General features: G+C 41.4%; 1 protein-coding gene across 6 annotated transcripts in view; it reads left to right on the forward strand.

The window, feature by feature from the left end:
- DOCK7 (dedicator of cytokinesis 7) overlaps positions 1–24,501 on the forward strand; it is a 143,232-nt gene that overhangs the window by 19,204 nt on the left and 99,527 nt on the right. For all 6 annotated transcript variants that reach the window (XM_063138024.1, XM_063138033.1, XM_063138049.1 and 3 more), the window contains exons 3-8: positions 10,829–11,004; positions 12,870–12,938; positions 17,722–17,851; positions 17,961–18,173; positions 19,327–19,412; positions 22,136–22,202. In XM_063138024.1, coding sequence (XP_062994094.1) covers positions 10,829–11,004; positions 12,870–12,938; positions 17,722–17,851; positions 17,961–18,173; positions 19,327–19,412; positions 22,136–22,202 — 741 coding nt within the window. The remainder of the gene's footprint in view (positions 1–10,828; positions 11,005–12,869; positions 12,939–17,721; positions 17,852–17,960; positions 18,174–19,326; positions 19,413–22,135; positions 22,203–24,501) is intronic.

A 24,501-nucleotide genomic window follows, 5' to 3' on the forward strand; every position in this document is an offset into this window, starting at 1 on the left:
GATCCTGTTGGCGCATGTGCAGCATAGTATGCTACCCACAGGTGTCTTTGTCAAAAAAAAGGAATTGGCAAGTTTTTTTCAACGTTATTGTTTTATTTAACAGTTATTTCTGTATCTGTAAGACTAGCCAGCAGTTGTAGGCTTAACTTTACTGTCTGTCTAGACTACATAAAGACCTTATCCTTCTTTGACTATAGTAGGGCAGACTTTGATCTGATTCATCTAATGCCTTTAGATTTCTCTCTCTCTCTCCCTGCATGGTAGCATAAATGCAGTCTTATTGATTGAGCCAAGTAGGTCAAGCACCCATTGTCATTGTTTCTCCTTGACTGGCATGCTTGCTGTTGTTCTTTGATAGAGAACTAAACATGACTTCAGGGGTTTGAGAGCAATTGATGAGTAGAAAGATGTTCACTCCCAGGTTCTATTTTGCGTCTGTGAATTTCAGGTCTTTTGTACGTGCATACACACACATACATATGTCCACTATTCGCTCTTCAGTCCCTTCTTTCTTCTCTTAAGGGATCTCTGGATTTAGGGCTGTGGATAACTTTTTCTAGAGAAGTTGGAGAGCTGCTCCCAGTCCGCATAGCCTAGTCTTCCCCAGCCTGGTTCCTGCCAGATGTTTTGCCATACAAGTCCCATCTGCCATAGCCAGCATGGTCATAGGTTGACAGAGAGAGTAATGGATCTACATGGATCTGTGAACCAACTTGGTATATGGTGGTTCCTTATGTTCATACATAACCATCTGAAGATCTTTTTACATTTTATGACTTTTGTCATTTTTAATGTGAGATTATACAAGGTATTGTATTTCTTGCACAAATGCCAACAAATATATTCATGTTGTTTACACCATGCAAGACTTTTATTAATAATTTTGCTTGGAAGCTTAAAGATGTGCAAGGAAGATATCCACCCCCCCAATATTTTATTTTTTTTTGTTTTCTTTTTCATTTCGTTTTAAATCTGAATTGGGCAAAAGGTGTAAATAAACAAAATGAGGACTATTTATTAATTCAAATAATTTCAAAGATTTTCTTTATTTAAAAATAGTCTGGTTTAAAATTAAATCTGTTGCTTTCTTGAGAGCATGCCGTCACAGATCCCAGGGCTTTATGAATGCCTCGCTGAGCTACTTTGAATGATGTTTCAAACAACTGGACATTTACACAAAAATACATGTCAATCCTATACACACTTACCCTGGAGTAAGTCCCCTTAAGGTTTACTTCTGACAAGAAGTATGTAAGATTGCACTGTAGAGCATTTGTAGTTTGTATTGGACCAATTATTTTTAAAGTATTGCAAGCTGATAAACACTGACCAACTCTTCATGGGGCATGGGTATTAAGAATAAAAATAAATTAAAATCGGGTGCAGAACATGCACTTTATACCCAGGTCAGAGCACTTGAGGCGCTCTCAGAACAAATGGTACGGGCGAGGCAGGCTCTTTCAATTCAGCCGCAGCATATTTGGTCCATTCTTGACAAAATAGCTTGTGAATCACATTCCGGGACACTTTAAAAATGGAACGGCACTAGGAAATACAACAATGTTGTATGGATGGAATAACAGATAGACATGCTTAGCTAACACATTGCTCACGCTGTATTGCAGGGATGCAGGTAGGAGCACAAATAGAAACAAGAATTGGCTGGCTGAGAGACGCACTAAAACACAGCGAAATACTGTGTTTGACATCCAGGGAAGGACAAAGTCGATAGGAAGCGGAGTTTTATTTTCCAGCTAGTAAGGGGACATAACAGTGAAGAATAACAGAGCCTTAAAGACAAAATGCTTGAGCGTCCTTGTAACAGTCCGGTTCTAAACATTTGGGACACAGTTTTATCATGCAAGCTCTGACACCCTTACCTCTACTTGTGCACGTTCGCCGGCAGACCTAAGCGGAAGGGTAGTTTATATAAACCCAATCTATCAAACTGGTATCTTACTTTAGTTAAGGCCTGTGTGCACATTTTTATAGATATATGTATATTTTTTGGATGGATGTTCCCTTGTAAGGGAAGTGCGTCATTGAAGAAGGCAGAATATTTACTTATTGTGATTATTGGAAGATGCCAAATGCCTTGTAGTCATGCTTAGTGTCCATTGCGGCTGTGGTGCTGATGTAGAATAATTGACCTTCCCCCAATTATTCTAACACAGGTACAAAAAAAACCCTGACAAGCTATTAACCAAGATCTTGCACTCTCGCAAAGTAGATCTGTGGGACGTGTAAACTGGAATCAGTTGCAAATGGAAAGCAACTCTGTCTTCAGATGTTGTAGCTCAGCTTCCAAAATCTGACACCTTCCAGACATGTTAGACATGCAGATCCTATCATCCCCAGCCATCACAGCCACTGTGTTTACTGGGAATAACGGGAGTTGTGTTCAGATCTATAGGGCATCAGGATGGGGAAGGCTGGGCTGGCCTTTCTGAGAAATCCAGGAAAAAAATCTCTTAAGGTGCAGATATATAGTAAAATTTTGGTTGGACACTAATTTTCCCTTGTGTTTGAGATGACTTTTTGGTAGCCACAGGAAAAAAAACTTGGAAAAGATAGGGCATTCTGTCTCCCAGTATGAGATTGGGAAGCTTGTGTGCATCTGCTATGCCATAGAAAAGCCAGCTTTTGGCATGCCTTCACAAATGAATATTTGCAGTGGTATGCTAAAGGCTGAATTATGTATATGTGGCAACAGATGCACTGCTTGGCCATAAGGAGACCATGTGTCAAAATTTTCCTGGAGCTACCATGTGAAATGGTGGTATGAATAGTCCCTGAAGCCACTACAGGAAAAATGTAACACATGGAATCAGTTGAGCTTTCTGCTTCTTTATAGCTTGTTGGAGAGCATTGTCATCAGTTGCAAGATAGTCCTCCACTTTCTCTGCCCTTACGTGAACTTGCCATTTTAATAATAATAATAATAATAATACTTGCCCAGTTAAATAGTTCCCATGTTTTTTCTATAATTTTCCTTTGAAAAATAACTTGAAAGCTTGACTGCCATCATAACCCATGTCCTGATATGTCTTATTGAGGGAAGGTCTAAACAATGTTTCCTTAATAGGATCTGGCAACTTGTTCACCAGGGGGGCGGTACCAACTAATTCCTTATAATGATGCCTCTAGCCAGGAAGGAGATAGGTTGACCTTCCAAAGCTCTCTTTCTCCGCCTCTCCTCTATAAAAAGCCAGCGTTTAAAATAATGCGTTTGTCTTTCATCTGCCAATAAGCTGACACAAACTAGTTCCTCTTCATAACCGTGAATTTATGTTTTGCCTGTTTACTCAGGTGGTTGGAAATATTTCTGTCTGCACAGATGGCGAGACTAATGTTGGCTTCTGGGTTTGACATTTATGTTTGTTTACATCTTCATGCTATGACAGTCAACTGAAAAGATGTAGGGGGAAAAAATGTGTTGCCTTACCTCATTCTGGAAGTTGCGGAGATCCTGTAGCCTTTGCTGAGCTCACTCCTCATGATGAATTTCTGAGGATGTGTTTGGCAATATTACTTCCTATTCTGTAAAGGGAAAGTATTAATTGAAGAGGAAAATTTGCACATGCTTGGGATCTAAAATAGAAATCTTATTGTCCTGCATATGTGTATGTCGTACTTCCCCTGGCAGAAAAGAGTTTGCCAGCATTGTTGACTTTCATGCCTCACATTATTCTAGCCTCTGATTCATTCCCTCTTCCCCCAAACTGGTAGACAAATCTAAGGCTCTGAATTCAGAGACTGAAGAATAGCTGAATGTGTGCCTTTGCCTTGCAATGTCACTCGGCCAGGTTTAGCCATCTATCACCTGATTGCTCACCTGACCGTTATTAGCTGCAGGGCAACTAATACATCCTAGAAATAAATAAATAAAGGTGTATATCATATCATGAGAACTTATGCAGCTTGGCGTATAAGTGTTGCGTGCCTGTCTCTCACCTGACCATATCTTAAGTGTTCATTGTGAAATGGTATAATCCTATGTATGCCAGTCTAGAGATGTAAAATTTCTGGAAATTTTGAAGCTATGGAAAAAACCTGTTTTTCCCATTTCCCCCTCGGAAAAAACAGAATTTTTTTTTTTGGGAGGAGAGGAAAAAAAGCAATATTAGCACTTTTTACAGATTGAAAGTCACTTTGTTACTTTAGGAACATAAAATATAATTATGTACAAGTTGGTTTGGCATAAAATTATCACATTTGTTATATTAAAAGTACAGTATATTCAAACAATTATTACAAATTGAATTTACTTTTTAAAATTTTTACTTTGTTGTTGTTGTTGTAACAAATGGAGCTACAAGTTCCTGAACTGAAAGGGAACCTCTTTGGTTTTACCAGTTTATGAGGAGCAGGCAAAAAGATTTTTTTAAAAAACCAGAGGAAACCATCAACATTAGTAATAAAGGAAAATATTTATGTCTCTGCTAGTCCTCCACAGTGTCAAGCAGACATAAAGTACCCATTCCCATAAAAAGAACTGAGAAAAAAAATGTGGGGGGACACACCAAGATTCAATGAATATGCATGAAATTTAATCAGACTCATTTTCTGAGCTATAGCTATCAGTATCAGTTTCAGTCTCTGCTTCAATGGCAGTGCCCCCTAGAGGCAGAAACGCATCTTGCTCTTGAGAGTTGTAGTCTCAGTTTGCAACTAGGACTTGCTTGTCCTTGGTGCACAGAAATTGTAATCATCTGATACTGTACGTAGTTTTTAGAAATCATTTGTAGAAGTAAATATATGAACACCTTGTCTTAAACATTTTATTCATCATGCTAAAATAAAATGTTACAAAAACAAACTTCAAAGTGATCTTGATAGGCTGGAGCACTGGGCAGAAAACAACAGAATGAAATTTAATAGGGATAAATGTCAAGTTCTATACCTAGGAAAAAGAAACCAAATACACAGTTACAAGATGGGGGATACTTGATTCAGCAATACTACAAACAAGAAGGATCTTGAAATTGTTATAGATCACAAGCTATAACAGAGAGCTTCGGCTATTGGGCGGTATAAAAATGTAATAAATAAATAAATAAATAAAGAAGCTGAATGTGAGCCAACAGTGTGGCTGCAAAAAAGAGCAACTGCTATTTTGGGATGCATTGATAGAAGTATAGCTTCTAAATCGTGCGAGGTACTGGGCACCACATTTCAAGCTGGTGGGGGTTCAGAGGAGGGCAATGAGGATGATCAGGAGCCTGGAAACAAAGCCCTGTGAGGAGAGACTGAAAGAACTGGGCATGTTTAGCCTTGAGAAGAGAAGACTGAGGGGAGACATGATAGCACTCTTCAAATACTTGCAAGGTTGTCACACAGAGGAGGGCCAGAATCTCTTCTCAATCATTCCAGAATGCAGGACACTGAATAATGGGCTCAAGTTACAGGAAACCAGATTCCGGCTGGACTTCAGGAAAAACTTCCTGACTGTTAGAGCAGTACGACAATGGAACCAGTTCCCTAGGGAGGTTGTGGGCTCTCCCACACTAGAGGCATTCAAGAGGCAACTGGACAGCCATCTGTCAGGTATGCTTTAAGATGGATTCCTGCATTGAGCAGGGGGTTGGACTCGATGGCCTTATCGGCCCCTTTCAACTCTACTATTTTATGATTCTATGAAAACATCCCATAATCCATATTTCTTATTTTTCCCCAATTTTTTGCAAAAAAAGGCTTTGGGAAAAAATGAAAAAAACCCATCCTGTCCCCCACCCCCTGAATTTTTCCCGGGCCTTCACATCTTTATGTCAGTGTGAGCTTTCTTGGAAGAAAGGTATGGTAGAAATGGATAAACAATAAATACAACAACAATTTACACTTTACTTTGAGAAGGAGGACAGTGCACTGGAAGAGCCACTAGTCTGCATTTGGGAAGATTTGTTTTCTTTTCAGTGTTTTCCCACCAGCTTTTCTAAACTATAGAACCTAGTAATTTATGTGGCTGGAATGCTACTGATTATGGTGATCACATGCTGTGGAGAGATAGTGTTAGTTCCTGCTGGAGACAAATGTTCCTACATTTGGAGGGAAGAGAATCCTGCCGCTATTTCAGATGCTAAGAGTTGTCAAACTGGAAATTTGGGCAGAATTCTGTGCCTTAGTATATGTATGTTACCTCATCATCCTGAAACTATTGATCCATTCAGTGTTTCTGAAAGGCAGGGCAAAGGTATTCCACATACAACATATCTGCACTAGAAACTTAAACTAGCTTGAAATCAATTTGAATTCTTTAATTTTCCGCAAGACTTTCTAGGAATTTTAGTTTTGTGAGATACTAAGAACTCTGTTAGAGATATTTGTCAGCAGATTATGATGATGATGATGATGATGATGATGATGATGATGCTGTCTGGGCAGTTTACAAAGATTAAAACACTGAATATTAAAAACCAATATACAAAATTTAAAACTATAAAAACAGATTAGATACAATATCCATTTAAAACAACTATTCTGGGTCAGTTAAAAATTCAACATATTTATTTATTTTATTTATTTCTTTACAATATTTATATAACGTTCCCCATTGAAAATTTTGGAGCGATATACAAGATAAAATGAAAATGAAAACATAATAAAACACTTAAAATAGATTTTAAAAGAAGCAAATACAGTGACTCATGGCTGGACATTAAGGAAAGGCTTCCTGGAATAAAGATGTTTTCAGGAGGCGCCGAAAGGAGTACAAAGTTGAGTACATATGCTGTTAAATGCCTAGGAGAGGAGAAAAGTCTTGACCTGGTGCCGAAAAGATAACAATGTTGGTGCCAGGCGAGCCTCGTCAGGGAAATGGTTCCATAAATAGGGGGGCACCACTGAAAAGGCCCCCTCCCTTGTTGCCATCTTCCGAGCATCCCTTGGAGCAGGCTTCCAGAGGAGAACTTTAGATGTTGAGCATAGTGTATGGGAAGGTTCATGTCGGGAGAGGTGTTCCATCAGGTATTGTTGTTCCAAGCCGTGTAAGGCTTCATAGGTTAAAACCAGCACTTTGAATCGGGCTCAGAAACATACAGGCAGCCAACACATGCAGGCCAGAGTTGGTCTTATATGTTCGAACCTTCTGGTTCCTGTTATCAATCTGGCTGCTGCATTTTGCACAAGCTGCAGCTCCTGCACCACCTTCAAAGGCAGCCCCACATAGAGTGCATTGCAGTAATCTACCTTAGAGGTTACGAGAGCGTAGACAATTGAAGCCAGGTTATCCTTGTCTAGTTAGGGGTGTAGCTGGGCCACCTACTGAAGTTGGCTGAAGGCACTCTGCGCCACGAGGCCACCTGAGCCTGTACAGACATTCATGCCTTTTTCTTAAGAGTGTAACTGCTCTGCTTAAGTGTCTGAATATTACTCTGTATAATGATCAGTAGGGCTATCATTATGCATTCCCTTTGTCTATTCTATTTCTGTTTCAGCATTTTTCTCCACCAGCTAATCTTTCTGTGACCAGGTTTGCATGATTCTGTTCCCCCTTAGAGACTAGGGGAAACCGTCTTTGTCTGTAAAGACCTTGTCTGTAAAGACCAGCCTTGCTGCTTGGCTGTGGGTAGGAGGTCTAAATTGGACCCAGCAGTGTCATTTGGGGGACACGTGGCCTCAGTGGCACAGAGCATCTTTTTCCAGCTTCAGCTGATATACCACCTACAATCCTATCTGGATGGAAATAGCCTAGTTACAGTTATCCATGCTCTGGTAAGCTCTTGTTTGGATTGCTGCAATGTGTTATATGTGGGCTGGCTTTGAAAATGGTCTGGTAAATTCAGCTGGTCCTAAACAGGATAGCGAAACTGTTAACAGGCCATTGTGATCATATTAGACCAGTACTTTATGATCGACACTGGCTGCCAGTTCATTTCCAGGACAAATTCAAAATGCTGGTATTAACGTACAAAGCCCAAACGGCTTGGGGCTTGGTTATTATTATTATTATTATTTATTTATTTATATAGCACCATCAATGTACATGGTGCTTTACAGAATAAAACAGTAAATAGCAAGACTCTGCCGCATAGGCTTACAATCTAATAAAATCATAGTAAAACAATAAGGAGGGGAAGAGAATGCAAACAGGCACAGGGTAGGGTAAGCAGGCACAGGGTAGGGTAAAACTAACAGTATAAAGTCTGCACAACATCAAGTTTTAAAAGCTTTAGGAAAAAGAAAAGTTTTTAGTTGAGCTTTAAAAGCTGCGATTGAACTTGTAGTTCTCAAATGTTCTGGAAGAGCGTTCCAGGCGTAAGGGGCAGCAGAAGAAAATGGACAGAGCCGAGCAAGGGAAGTAGAGGCCCTTGGGCAGGCGAGAAACATGGCATCAGAGGAGCGAAGAGCACGAGCGGGGCAATAGTGTGAGATGAGAGAGGAGAGATAGGAAGGAGCTAGACCGTGAAAAGCTTTGAAGGTTAACAGGAGAAGTTTATATTGGATTCTGAAGTGAATTGGAAGCCAATGAAGAGATTTCAGAAGCGAAGTAACATGGTCAGAGCGGCGAGCCAAGAAGATGATCTTTGCGGCAGAGTGGTGAACAGAAACCAACGGACTGATGTGAGAAGAAGGAAGGCCAGAGAGAAGAAGGTTGCAGTAGTCCAACCGTGAAATAACCAGTGCATGAACAAGCGTCTTGGCGGAAGAGACAGACAAAAATGATCGAATCCTGGCAATATTATACAGGAAAAATCGACAAGATTTAGCTACTGCCTCAATATGAGGAATAAAGGAGATTATCTGAAGCATCCTCTCCTTCTATATATACCTGCCCGGATCCCAAGATTGTCCTCAGAGGCCATGTTCCAGGTGCCCTCGCCTAATGAGTTGAGGCTGGAGTTGGTCCTAAGGAGAGGACCTTTTCAGTGGTGGCACCCATTTGATCTTTTTTGGCTCTGGGTGAAGATCTTTTTATTTTCCCAGGCCTTTTAGCCCTTGAATTTTTAAAAATTGTGCTACTGCACCACTGCTGGCTTTTATCTTGGTTACTACTTCGATTTTATTCTGCTTTCAACTTATAGTTTTATATTCTGTTTAATATGTTATTGTTTTTTCTGGTTTAAAGCTTTGTCTTGTAAACCACCCAAAGAGCTTTGGCTAATAGGCGGTATTGAAATATAATAAATAAATAAATAAATAAATAGCTTATATTGTTGAAGTAGAAATATATGAGGCATTACGGGGCGGGGCTCTCTGAATCTTGTGATCTGTCTGTATCCAGCATGTCAATCAGAACCACCAACTCCCCTCTGCAAAACTGTTTTACCAGTTGAGTCTATCTTTGTAGAAGGAAGGCCAGGTCATAGGCCTTGTTTTGCATTTGTAATTGATTTTGAAAATAATGGAGGTCCTGCTGCTTTGGAGGCTTGACTTTAAGCTGACATAGCAACTAAGCAATACTCAGGTTTTCATGTCTGGGTTATGCTTAAGAGTGGAAATGTCTGTCTCCTGAGTCACCTTAATGCGTGTGCCTAGGCTTGTAGTATAAATGGAAAGCGACACAAGCTGAGAAATACTGTCATGCTAGTGCATGTGTAAAGCACTCTGTAAGAATGTGCTGGAAATGGGATTAGTATGGCCTTACTTTGTGGGTTCGAGAAAACGAAACAGACAAAAAAAGACCAAGACTTGAATGTTGGTCTCTTGTGTAAAACATTGTGCGCATATTGAAATTTCATAGAGTTTGTTTTTGAACAGAGTATATGATTCAGGTCAGAACCAGAACCTGCGAATGCTAAGCACTATAGATTATTCTTGCTTGCTTGTTTGCTTAACCCGTGCTTTTAACCTGTTGGTTGTTTTATTATGGTTTTGATTTTTGTGAACCGCCCAGAGAGCTTCGTCTATTGGGCAGTAAAAAATGTAATAAATAAATAAATAAATAAATAACCCATGCCTATGTTGGTCTTTACTATAAATACTCTCAGGTCAGCTCACACAGTAAAACCAAAAGAAAATATTAAAGCAAACACAACCAAAAGGCATGGGGGTGGGAGATTCAGACAGCAAATAAATCTAGAAGCAGTAACACATAATCACAGCTTAACAGGTAAAGGCCTGGGAAAATACAGAGGGCTTAACCTAATGCCAGGATATCTAGTGTACTAGTTCCAAGGCAGTCTTGCTCAACCTGTTGCCCTCCCGATGTGTCAGACTACAATTCCCAGCATCCTTGGCTGGCAAATGTAGTCTAACACATCTGGAGAACACCAGGTTGGCGAAGGCTGTTCTGAGGTCATTAAGAGCTCTTACTTAGGTTACCATGTGTGTTAGTTCAATATTAATGATCTCTGCAGGGCATATATGTACAGAGCAAATTATTTTCATTTTATTTATTACATGTATATCCTGGTTCCCTTCCATGATGGAATTTGAGCTGGCTCCCAGATCTAAACTTGCTCAGCCTCAACAAGGTTGCTGCATCATGTGTCTTCAGAATGGGCCCTGGAATTTTAATTTAACCGTATTGATGTCCTGTAATCTAGTCCCTGCTCTGTGATGGAGATGATAGTGGGGCTAGGAAAGACTGGGAAGTCTACATGACTGGCTGTTTGGAGTGGGGGCTTTTTCTAAGCTAGATAAATAACTTTCTCCCTCTCACCCCAGTGATGTAGGACAGTTTGGATGTGCCTTTGTTGTGAATCCCTTCTGATTTTGGTCTGGAAACATTAATATTGAATGGAATTGACAGTCCTATGTATTGCTATTCAACTGCAAGAACGTTCATAATGTGCAATGGGGGAAAATTGGGGTGGGGAGAAGATTCGTATTTAATCAACTTAATTTTCAAACTGTAGCAGTGTTGACTTTTCTTTTTCTTTTTAAATAGGTGCCTCTTACAGAGCCAGTGGATCCAGTTGATTTGGAAGATTACCTTCTTACGCATCCACTGGCAATAGAGACCGGTCCTTTAAGAGACTTGCTTGAGTTTCCTTCTGATGATATTGAAGTTATCTACAGTCCTCGAGAATGTAGGACACTTGTATCAGCTGTACCTGAAGAGAGGTAAGGAGTGAAAAACATTGACTTTCGTCCTGCATAAAGACATATGGGAGATAGCCCTGCCGAAGCTGTTGACAGAATTGGACTTCTTTTCCTTCCTCACTCATAGTAATACACTGGAAACAGGGCGTGTTTGAAGGAAAAGGAGGTACAAGCTGTTTAGGGAGCGATAGATGATAATGGTGGCAGAAGCACAGCGTGAGACCCTAAAAAAGGAAACGGCACCCTTGAAATTCTGGACTGAGCTGAAAAGCAAAGGAAAGAACTGGATTCAGGGCAGGCTCTAGGTTTTGGAGGGCCCTTGGGCAATAGGCCTGCTCCCACAAGTGAGTAGGCATATCTGTTCCCCAGCATTGTTGTCAGCTGCTCCTGTTGCTGCTCTTCCTCATTATTGCTACCATGTGCTTGCTTGCCAGGCAGAGAGGCAATAAGCCAGTAGGCAGTGTCATCTGCTGCTCTTCCTTCACACCACCACTGTTGTTTCAGCCAGAGCAAGAGGCAGTTGAAAAAACAGGTTTTAGAGGCTCTTGTCTGTGGGGCTCCTGCTAGGGCAGACGCCCTACTATGCCAACTCTTGATGCCGGCCCTGAGTGAATTGACCAGTGCTGTAAAAGGGAGCTGGAACACGGGGTGTAAAGGTGGAAGAAGCATCAGGGGATGAAGATTTTGCAGCAGGAGTAAAGCATTTGGAAGGAAGCAGTCCCCTTGGCAGATCAACTAGGACAGGTTTCTTTCCAACTGGGGCCGTTGCTAGATGAGGGTATAGCCCGGGCTGATACCCGGGCTCACCCCTGTGCGTCCAGATGACGCACAAGGGATCCCGGTGTCAGCCTGGGCTAAACCCTCCCTTGGCCTGGGATAACCGGCACCGTTTGTGGCCTGGTATTTCCGCAGCGTCGGGCTGAGCCCGGGGCTATGGAAAGTCTAACCGTTCCATGGCTTTTCCCGGCTACGCAGCCTACTCGCGAGTAGCTGAGAGAAGCCGTGCTGTGCCCATCGGGCACGGGGGGGGGGGAAATCGCGGGGGGGAGTTGGGGGTTGGGTGGGAGAGCGTACCCGGCGGGAGAGATTGGGGGGGTAAGACCGGAGCCCGGGTGGGGACATCACGGCCGGGTGGAGGGAAATCGCGGCCGGGGGGGATCGGAGATCGTGGCCGGGGGGCATCGGACATGGCTGGCAGGCGGGGGGGCATCAGACATGGCGGGCGAGGCGTTGGAGATTGGGGGGGGAAATCGGGGGGAGCAGGGAACCCCCCTTTTTTTAAAAAAAGCCTACCTTATCGTTGGTGCGCTCCTGCGCACATGGCCCCTTTAAATGTAAAAAAAATTGGCCGACGCGACGGGACTTTCCTTTACCCCGTTGCATGTTACATGTAGACAGGAACGACAGCCTGCGCTACTTCTAGCGTGGGCTGGCCCCTCCACACGCCCGGATTTAAAGGTAGGTCTAGCAAGGCCCCTGGTGTTGCTAGCTCTCAGAAGCCTGCCTATGTGATTATTTCCCTTCAGACATTACCAGAGCTATATGAGAAGGCATCAAACCCCAGTGGTGCTGAGGTAATGTTGCATTAGGCCCAGCAAACTCACAGACACGAGCATTATAATTGTTAACATACATGTGATAATATGGAAGAGTTTGAGATTTCTCTCGTGACACACTTCAACAAGTGTTAAGAGGAGTTGGGGACTGTAGTGCCTAATGACAGCCAGGAGCATAATATATACTTTCAAAATGTCTGTTTGTATTTATTACTGTACTATTAAATGATATTTTGACTAAGCATAAGTTTTGTTTTTGTGGTTTGAACAGATTATAAAGATCTTCTTTTCCATTCCATTCCATTCTTTATTTTATTTTTTTACCTGTAGTGAAATGGACCCCCATGTGAGGGATTGCGTAAGAAGTTATACGGAAGATTGGGCCATAGTGAACAGAAAGTAAGTTGTATGTGTTTGCATTTAAAAAGAGACACTTGAATTGTGGAGCAGATTGAGGCTTCTTCTTTTCTTTTTCCAGAGGACATTGCTATAAATTCAGATTTCATGTGAGGCCATATTGTTCTTTCATAGCACTTACATTTTTAGGCAGCTGTCATCAAGGATACCTTGATGTTATTTTTTCCACTTTCTTGTATTTTTTTGTCCTACCATCCTTCGGGGCTGGCTATTTAAGTGAAAGGGCCTCCTTCTAAAGGCAAGAAGAGAGACCATTTGCAGTTGAGTAGTTCTGTTATCAGTGGGGTGACTCATATATTGTGTAAGATGGGTTGTTGGTGTGTGAGACTACAAGGTATGTCACATTTACTGTCCTCTGAGAGCTTTTGTAATCATGCGTTGTCTTAAAGACAGGCATTATCTACTCATAATGCTATATACCAAAGCATTATAAGGGGAAGAGAACAAAACACCAAGAACCATCCCTGTCACTTGAGGCTCAGGTGGCCTCGGAGGCACGGAGTGCTTTCTATCAACTCCGGTTGGTGGCCCAGCTACGCCCCTATCTGGACAGGGATAACCTAGCTTCAGTTGTCCATACTCTGGTAACCTCCAAATTAGATTACTGCAATACCCTCTACATGGGGCAGCCTTTGAAGACGGTTCAGAAGCTGCAGCTTGTGCAAAATGTGGCGGCCTGATTGATAGCTGGTGCAGGGAGGTTTGAGCATATAACACCGATTCTAGCCCGCTTGCATTGGCTGCCTATATGTTTCCGAGCCCAGTTCAAGGTGCTGGTTTTAACCTATAAAGCCCTACATGGCTTGGGACTGCAATACCTGATGGAACGCCTCTCCCGACATGAACCTACCCATACACTGTGCTCAACATCTAAGGTCCTCCTCCGAGTGCCTACTCCAAGGGAAGCTCGGGGGATGGCAACAAGAGAGAGGGCCTTCTCGGTGGTGGCCCCCTGACTGTGGAATGATCTCCCGATGACGCTTGCCTGGTGCCAACATTGTTATCTTTTCAGTGCCAGGTCAAGATTTTTCTCTTCTCCCAGGCATTTTAACAGCGTTTAACAACATTAAGTTTGTTTTAATGGACCCCAGAACTGTTGTTTTTAAATGGATACTGTTGTTTTTATATTGTTGTTTTTATGTTTCTGATGGTTTTTAAATTTTGTATACTTTTTTAATGTTTACTTTTTTAAACTTTTGTAAACTGCCCAGAGAGCTTCGACTATGGGGCGGATATAAATGTAATAAATAAATAAATAAAATAAGTTTAAAAAAAATGGTGAGGGGAAAGCTTAAATTTCTAAAACAGGAGTGTCAGTTTCTGTATGGCTCCAGATTGTGACCCAGTTCCAAAATCACACCCACCCCAGTGCAGCAATTAGGCTTGGAAATTAGGCTTCCTTTGGCAGGCAGTAGAATCTATATAGTTCTGGGTCTGTTCAAATGAGTGGATCTTAGCAAAGCATCACTCCCTCCTCCCCTGCCCCCAGTTTGGGTTTAGGATTTTTAAAAGAGAAGGAAAAAGAAGGAATGGGAAAAAGAAGTAAGAAAAGGGAAAGAGAAAGAGAGAGAGAGATGATACTGTAAAAAGAAGTAAAAATTGCCCCCATGTTTCAGCTTAGATCTAATGGCATGCCCTGACTCTGAAATGGCTGAAGACTGCTGCCTGAGGAAAGCCTGCTAGTAGTTAAAAACTCCTACTGAATCATTCAGCTCTTAAATTGGAAGCTCTTGGGGTTTCATATTGAGCCGTGCCACTCGTCTTTGGAATGTTGTGGAAGCACGGCCCAAGGAAGGCATACTTTGTGGGTGGAGCTACAAGCGAAAAACAGGGTTGCTGCTCCAAATGGCGGTCCTTTGCTGAATTCCCACTACACTCCCCACAATTAATACTTATGGATATGCATGATGTGGTGTCATTACATCCCGTATTTCCCTGCCTCTGCTCCACAAATTACCAGCTGGCATGCATGCTGCTGTGTGGGCAGAGCAGAGAGAAACTCACATGTTGCCAAGTTACACATTTTCTGAAGTCCACGTTATGGGGAGTAGAATGTTGCATAGCATTGCCATTTTGAGCTGTGTCACGTGTCGTTCTGCCTCAGAGTATGACTTTATCATAGAATGGTTTATGTATCCAGCTTTCCCTAGAACAGTGTTCCCTAACCTGGTGTCCTTCAGATATTTTGGACTACAACCCCCAGCTTTCCTGATCAGTGGCCATGCTGGCTGGGTCTAATGGGAGTTGAAGCCCAAAACACCTGGAGGGCATCAGTTTGGGGAAGGCTCCTCTTGAGTAACACTGGTCAAAATGAAACCCAAGAGCTTGCAATTTAAAAGTAAAATTATCCAGTAGCAGTTTGAAATAGATTAATGCTATTGGCATTTTACAGGAAGTAATATTCAGCATTTTCTGAGGCATCTTTTCCATTTAGCAGCCTGTTCAGTGTTAAGAATTCCACCCTTGTCCTGTTTTGTTCTGTGTTCATTTGCAGTCAGAATGGAGTCTCCAGTGAGACAGGAGATCTGGATTCCATAATATATTTCCCAAGATTTGTCATTAGTAGTCCAAGTGATAATATTCGTTACGGTGCAGGTGAGATGGAAAAGAAGAAAGGCCAGGGAGTTGTCACCTGTCCATTATGATCACACGCAGAAGGAATAAACTTAATTTTTGTGAAAGGGATGTCTGTCCCTAGGCATGAGCTGGTCAGAATAGAATAGGCTAAAATCATCACAATATGGCAGTTGCTCTGAAGTTAAAACAGATGGGGGCTTATACCAATAATATGCACCATGTTGAAGGACATATTTTCCTTTCGAAATCATCTCTCCTATTACTGTGGAAGAGTTCTAAGGCTTTGTATGATGAGAGAATCAAATTGTTAAAGATCTCTTAAGTACAGGGCTGAAAGCATTCCCCATTTATCTAAATCAACTTGCAAGTGGATACATATACGGATATTTGGTCTGCTTTTCTTGAAACTTTTGTATAACTCTTTCTTTTTTTGTTTTTGTTTTTAAGGGTTCATATGATGGTAATGATGATAATTCTATATACACAATGTATGGGTCCCCCCCCCCGCATTTTCATTGTTTGTTGATATTCACAATAAAAAGGAAATAAACAAATAAAGGGAATTATGGAACTTCCTTACCATAAGAATTGGAATGCAGAGGGAGAAATTCTAGTGACTCATAGTGCTTGGTTTCCTGTGGAGCTGCTTTTGGAGGCTCTCAAATCTTGTGTGCATCTAAGGAGCCAGGAACAGAGATGTCAATGGCAGAGGTCCATTTCCAATGCCTGACCTTGCAGGAATGTGTTTAAAATATAGCTGACTCCTGAACATCCCCTTATTGGCTTTCTTGTGTACTCTGACATATATTTGAATATCTAGTAGGCTTTGCCAGCTGATACCTACCAGTATTATCTAAAAGCCAGTTCATACACAATATAAGAATATCTGTGTAGAAATGGGAAAGAATATATTGGAATGCAAAATCCATATGAATCTATTTTAAGGACAGCTTTGTATTTAAGCATTAGCCTGGTAGCCATAGGCGATAAGTAATTGTATACAGGTAAAGCATTAGGCTAGTGGAAGATGGACTACCCTTCTGTCTCTATTCTCTGGTCAACATAGAAACCAAGCAGGCTCTTGCAAGATGTTCTCCATCCCTCCTCTTCCAGCCCCTGCAGGCTAGTAAACATGTTTGTAGGCTAGTAATCTTTGGGGGCTTGTTTATGAGGCTACTTAACAGAGACATGCGGTCACTTTTCTGAGCAAGGGGTGCAGCTTTGAACTGAAGCAAGATAATGCCTGGTACACCAGGATGGGCAGGAAACAGATCTCCAGATGTTTTGGACTTCAACTCCCAGTATTCCTGACTTATGAGAGTTGAAGACCAAAAAATCTGGAGATCTATCTTCTCTTCACCCCTGTAATAAACAAGTTTGGAGGTGTGAAATAAAATGTTGAGCAACACACCATCCTGTTTTGGGATGTCGAGTGCGCAAATATATCTAATTTAATGACTCTTGCTACTGCTATTCTGTAGTAGTGTTCTAGTCAAACATACTGAACATGACGCACACGGACAGGATTTTCTTTTATTTGAAGGGTTACATTTACATACCCTCATGGGATTTTCCTATTTGCATATGCAAAGCAGTAACTGCTTGTAGAAGAGAATGTAGAATTCTGCATCTGTATTTGAGCTACTGGATTGCAGCCACAGAATACAAAAGAAGGTTTAAATATCAAATTGATGCAGCAGGTTCTTTTAGCAGTCAAGAAGACCTTGAAGGCAGCAGTAGTTAGATTGCTTGCTCTGACAAAAATCTCTAGTAGTTCAGTGATCTGAAGGACACAGTTAACTGTGATTAAACCGGAAGTATTCAGCTACATTATCATGTACATCAGGTATAATTCTATGGGCATGTGGACATTTGGCTAACAGCCCTTGTTCCTCATTGCAGCAGGGGAAGGTGATAGTGTGAGATGAATTTGAAGGCTGTGATCCTAAGTAAACTCCATGGATATCAGTTGAATGCACTTCCAGTTAATGAAAGCAAGGATTGCAGTTGAAGAATAGAAAATACAGTTGCATCTTAGAAAACCAACCACGGCAGAACATTAGCAAAATGTTCAGAGGACAGAAAATTATTTCCAGTGAAAGCCTTAGGTTTTCAGATGCTGTTAATCGTTTGTGCTTTTGTCTTTGTGGAACAGGGACGTCACTTAATCTATTCTCTTTTTGACCAGGTACCACAAACTGGGAACTGGGTTTAACCCCAACACGTTAGATAAGCAGAAGGAGCGGCAAAAAGGCCTGCCCAGACAGATCTTTGAGTCCGATGAAGCTCCGGATGGCAACAGTTACCAGGATGAACAAGTAGTGTACCTTATTAAGCTTGCCACTTATGTTTGATTTGTCCAAAATGTATGTCACAGACGTTTCATTATATCATATTGCAAACTGCCTTTAATTTCTTCAACCACAGGATGATCTTAAAAGGCGTTCCATGTCAATAGATGATACGCCGCGGGGCAGCTGGGCTTGTAGTATCTTTGACCTGAAAAACTCCGTCCCAGATGCTTTGCTTCCAAACCTTCTGGATCGGACCCCAAATGAAGAAATTGACCATCAAAATGATGACCAGAGGAAGTCCAACAGACACAAAGAGCTTTTTGCATTGCATCCAGCCCCAGATGAGGTACTGCCGGGTGTTTGGGCAGGATCTACACTACTACTTCATAATGGTATTGAAGTGCACTGACGACTGTTGGGTCCCAGGACACATTCCATATACCGTTTTCAAAGCACTTTCATAGTGTTATATCCTGCTTGGTGTAGATCTGGCCTTGTTCATACTAGCCCTGCCTCTGAGTAAAAACACACAAGTTCCAAGTCTTCCTTAGATGTGCAACTTCAGTAAAGTTAGTGGGCATTTGCCTGTTATATTGGGAATACACAAAGCCTTGAATTTCAGAGAGCATAAAAAAGTGGGAAAGGGAAAGGACAGCATGAAGATCTTCCACGACTTTCTTTGGCAGCTGAGTCTTTAAGGCTGGAATCCTATGACCTGCAATCCTTACCTGGGAGTAAGCCCCATTTAGTTCAATGGGACTTACATTAGAGTAGAGATGCATAGGATTGTACTGTAAACTGCCCACATGTTCTCATGCTCTTCACGGCCATGAAGGCTTGAAACCTGTTTGAAAATGAAAACTGAAACTACCTGATTGAGTGATCAGATTTTGCCACATGCCCTGATGTTATGCATCTTTGCCACAGTGCAGGTTTTTTGACACCTTGGCTCTAGCCATTAGTTTTTTCCAGCTCCTATTGAAAATGCCCAGCAGGGATGGACAACTTGTAGCCCTGCAGATGTTTTTCACCTAGCCTGCATAGCCAGTGGTGAGAGATGATGGGAGTTATAGGCAAAAACATCTGGAAGGCCACAAATTGCTGATGCCTGGGGTAGAAGAAAGACAGCAAAAAAAAATTATAAAAGGATAAAGCACAATATTATCTTTATTTTATTTCTTACGGGATGACTGCCAAAGTTGCCTGAAATAGCATATGATTAAAGCACAAATGTGGTCCTTAGAGCATTGTGTTCCAAGGCATTTTCTTTAAAGACCTCCAATCCATTACTATATAGCTATCTTAAATGAAATCCCTTCACTGTTATTTATAGTTGCAGCAAATGCTGCTGCAGTTAAACCTTGAAGATTAGTGTATTTATGTCTTAGAAGAGATGTGGGGGGCACGAGATCTATTTTACCTTCTTTAGCCATTTAACAATATGCTTTGTGGAAGTAGTGTGTGCCTTATTGACTTACTGGGTTTGTGCCCAATTCTAGGAGGAGCCAATTGAAAGGCTTGGCATCCCTGAAATCCCCAAGGAACATTTTGGCCAGAGGCTACTGGTGAAGTGTTTGTCTTTAAAGTGAGTATTAATTTATCGGAGAGTCTTGCCCAGTGCCAGATCCTGCTTTTCTGTACCAGTCCACATATTCATATATCTGCCTCTTGTTACTTAGGCTGCAGTCCTATACCCACTTATCTGGCAGTAAACCCCATTGAACCAATAGGACTTACTTCTGAGTAGACACATAGAGAAGTGCACTGCTAAAGACATACATTTACATGGATAAAAGTATGTATCAAATGGCAGGACACTTTGGGCCGTTTAGGTCTTGTCTGCATTTACTCTTTCAAAGGGTTGCACAAAAACTGCTTGAAAGCAACAGTAGATCAGTAGGTAAAGCAATCTGGTGCTCCAACTTCAGGCCTTAGGGTTTCTGTGGTGAAGTGCATGTTTGATCACACTCTCTACCACCACCAATCAGTAACTGAGTGGGTAAAACAGCCAAGAGCAACCGAGTAGCAACTGAGAGCAACCAATGAACAGCCTGATTCATCCTACCGTATTTCTTCGATTCTAAGACGCACTCCCCCCCCCCCATATAAACATCTCTAAAAACGGGATGCGTCTTAGAATCGCGGGCGCGTTTATTATTTCTTAGAATCAAAGCTTTTTTTCTGTTGGTGGTACTGAAATTAGTGTGCATCTTACAATCAATGGCGTCTTAAAATCGAAGAAATACGGTAAGTATGTTAAGAGGCCTCTAGCAACCTATAGAGGTGCAAACCAATCATACGCACATCAGTGCCAATTGCTTTGGTGCATAAAAGGGCAACCAAAATGGTTAGGGTGCTGGAGGAAAGACTAGAATATTTGGAGCCTTTTCAGTTTAGAGGGGCGTGGGGAAGCGACTAACGGAACACATGATTGAGGTTCATAAAACTATGCATGGTGTGGAGAAAAGTTATTCTCCCTCTCTCATGATAATTGAATTCAGAGTCAGTCAAAGAACCTAGTTAACAGGAGATTCAGGGCAGACAAAAGGAAATAGTCCTTCACCGAACATGCAGTTAATGTATGGAATTTGCTGCCACAGGATGCAGTGATGGCCACTAGCTTGGATGGCTTAAAAGTAGACTAGGAGGAGAAATCTTTCAATGGCTACTACTCATGATAACTACATGGAACCTCCAGCTGCTTCTGAATATTATCTGGTGGAGAACAGCAGCACCATGAGAGGGCTGTTGCCCTCATGTGGGCTTCCTGGAGACATTTCATTGGCTTTGTGAAACTGGGTGCTGGGCTTGATAGCCTTTAGTCTGATCCAGCAGGGCTCTTCTTTTGTTCATGTACAGTCTAGAGATCTTTGTGGAGTTAGAGCTTGAACGAGACAAACTAGCTTTTCTCTGAAGTCACTGGTCTTTCCCCTTTGATTGCTACTTGACATCGTCTGTGTAGGCTTGTCCATCTGGGACCATCTGCAACAGTGATAGAGCTACTGGACCTTCTTGTGGTCCGAAGGTAGCAATTCTAGCTGATCTAGTGAAATACACATGAGTATTCTAATTTTCTATAGGCATGTTCTCTGCAAAGTGTCAGCTTTTCCGCTAGAAGAGGATAAAGCTGTGATGGCTACCCATGGAGCATAAGGCTATCAATGGCTTCTAGTCATGTTGGCTATATATAATGTCCTACAGATGTGTTGGACTACAACTTCCATGAGTTGTAGTCTAACACATCTGAAGTGCACCAGGTTGCGTAAGACTGCTTTACAGCCAGACAACTAACAAGCCAAACTTGAAGCTTGAAAAGCCGGACTGTCTCTTTAAGACCTGAGACTTGTGGCAGTTAACAAAGCTTTCACTGGGGAGCAGAGAAACCTGTTAAACAAGTTTAATGAAGTGGAGCTCCTGAATGTAGGGTTACCTGCAGTTGGTTCATTGCCTATAACTCTTCTCTAATAACATGAGGTAAAATTTTACTGGTATTCCCTTAGAGAAATAAAGCACAAAACTGATTTTCCACACGGCTGTATTCATCTTGTGTGTCCTCAGTTAGGTCAACCCTTCTTGTTAGGGAGCTTCAGTTAGACTAGAGCGCCTCTCGTAACTGAGATATATGTGGGGCTTGTCTCCTAGAGGGAAACCGTTTTACGTCCCGACACTAATCCCGATGATTCTGTGGCCTTTTCTTTTACAGGGTACTGTAAGATCCTATACCAAGATGCAGTACCAGAAGATCTCGCCTGCAGTGAATAGCTGTATAGAAAGGAATGGCTGCAGTTAATTGAGATTGTTCTTTTATAAAACACTCTTTATATTAGATCCAAGGAAATGATGTTTGCCTTTAACATACAGAGTTCATGTGTATCTTGTGGTGCTGTTTTAAGAAGGACTCAGAATTGTGTGAGGCGACTAGATGGACAAATGACAAAGCTACAGTAATTTAAAAACATCTGTGGTGATTTTAGGGACCTTAAGGCTGCACTCTTCAGCATGCATACTCAAAACAAATTCTATTACTATTTTATTCATTTCTGAGTTTTATCCTGCTTCTCTTGAAGTAGCCAATAATAAATAAGATAATATTAAAATATAACAATGAGCTGTAACGATAACACTTAGTTTAAAACCAGCAGAAAATGATCAAGCAACTAACTAGTGATTACAGCCAGCAGAGAGTAATTCTTCTTCACACAGTGTGTAGGATCATGCCAAAGTGAAATTACCTTGTTATTGTTTCGTTATGGTTAATGTTTCCAGTTTTATACATAAATAAAATCAATCTTTTCTCTTCCTTTGAAGATTTGAAATTGAAATAGAGCCAATTTTTGCAAGCTTGGCACTGTATGATGTCAAAGAAAAGAAAAAGGTGAGCTATTTTACTTGATGTTTACTTCCTTTGCATGGAGGTTGAACTGTATGCAGTAAGACATAGGGAAGTAATAGCACCTCTCTTCTTAGCACACTGTGTTTAGGTTTTTGTCACCACAATTCAATTTGACAGTGGTACAAAGGCCGACTAGATGGCAAAATGTAATATGTAGGATGAGTGATAAAATAAGTCAGCCAAGATCAGTGGTGGAGAGAGCTTGTGGCCCTCCAGATGTTGTTAGACTCCAACTCCTATTAGTCTTGACCATTGACTATGCTGGTTGGGGCTGATGGATTGTTGGAGTCCAGCAACATCTGTAAGGCCACCGGTTCCCCACCCCTGTCCAGAAGTCGCCAGCTTCTGTCACATGTTATTTAGGAGCAACCATAGCTGGTATACCAGTTAAAGCAGATGAAAGGCATTCTTGGCCACAGCAGCTCCCAGGGAATCCACATCAATGCTATATCCAACAATACCCCCAAACTCCATGCCAGATCAGAAGGAGGCCACCCAAAAGAGAGAGACCACCAGCTTTCAAGTGAGTTGGCTCTTCCATATCAACATCCTGCTTAGGTAGAGCTTCAGTTAAAATCTTTATTACTTATTGCTAGTAATTACCACTAATGGGTTACTAATTACTGACAAGTGAACTAAGGACCCTTGAGGTGAAGCTTATGAAATCATACTCCTTAGCGCAGGAGTGCAGAACCTGAGGCCTCGGGGACAAATGCAGCCCTCCCTTGGACTGAAAGTGGTTCAACATCTATGCTTTAAGGCCAGGCTAGCACCCCTGTTGGATGCTATAGATGCTCAAGTTTCCCTCCTGGTTGTGTGGGATGAGAAGAGGGAGGGCATGCAAGCTCATTCCAGTTTTGGCTCATTCTAGTTAATACATGTCATGCTAAACCATGGTTTGGCGTCATGTGTGCATGCAGCCATAGCCTTGACACGAAGAAAAGAATTTCCTTGACTTAAAAGAAACACAAAATCTCGAAAGTATGATTTTAGAATATCAACTCTTGATCAATTGGAAATTATGTTCTATCAACAAAGGAGACAAAAGCAGCCATCTGTTCTCAGTGGTTATCTTTGAAGAACGCGTGGTGCACAGGTTGGGGAAAGAAAGAATTTGTTTAGCCATTGATAGAGGTCTACATAATATTATAGTGAGGGTGATGAGTGGAAATATAGACCTCTTGGCTGTGCATGATGTTAGAATATTTCAGTTTTACAACCATTTTCTGATCCTGTGTCTAAGAACTTATTAGACATGGGTTAACATCCATCTGCTAGCATTTACGCCCAGTAAACTATTTTTAAACACTTTAAACACTTTGAAGGTGGTTTACTGGGCTGCCAGCAAACGGATGTTATAAAAAATACAGGGCAAGAATGAATTGTACAGGTCTCAGGATTGCAAGCTCTTTTTTCTTTTTCTTAAAAAAAAAAAAAAAAGTTAGTCCAACTCTAAATATTTAACATTTGTAACTGATTTCTGGTGTTGCTTTATTCAGGTTCCTCAGTTTTGTGTGACAGAATAAAAAGGCCATGTTTTGAAATAGACTGCACTGTTACTGCATTGTTACTGCGTCCCCTTAACTCCCGAAACATTTTATTTAGGCAAGCAATGTATATATACATTCGCATGGTGGGAATCCGCCACAAAACTTGTAGTATTCTAGCGGCCTTGCAAATGAGATTTTGGCACAATGTCACCATCCATCTGTAAAAATGCTATCCATGCAACCAGATGGGGAAATTCTAGCATCCCACAAAATATTTTACTTGCCAAGCTGACAGTTTGGTCCAGAGGATCCTATTTCCAATTCACTGCAATTTCTGCACATGCAACGAAGGAACCTCTATATATGAATGCTCTTGTGGATTGGGGTCAATATCTGCTGTAGTCTATAACCAAAAACAATTGGATGCTGTGCTGACCAATTTTGAACCTTCGTGGGTTATTCTTTTGGATTTTAATTATCTAGTAGTTATAGTGTTTGGTCTAATATGGCTTATTTGTAAAATTATATTTCAATATGGCATCATGAGTGCTTGCTTTTATTTTTTGTGGTTTGTTTTTAAATAGGTTCAAGACATATTGGTACAAGTATATGTGTAAATAATGGCCTGATATGAAATGGACAATATAAAAAGTATCTCTGTTTCCTGCCATCTCTGCACTTTTTCCAGTTTTTGTCTGCTATAAACAGCTATCCATAGCTGATATGTATCATGAACTGCTGTAACATTTTTTAAAAAAATTGTATGTAGTGAAGATCTTAGACCGTATATA

The sequence above is a fragment of the Elgaria multicarinata genome, chromosome 1 (genome assembly GCF_023053635.1).
Source record: "Elgaria multicarinata webbii isolate HBS135686 ecotype San Diego chromosome 1, rElgMul1.1.pri, whole genome shotgun sequence".
In the NCBI taxonomy this organism is placed as follows: Eukaryota; Metazoa; Chordata; class Lepidosauria; order Squamata; family Anguidae; genus Elgaria; species Elgaria multicarinata.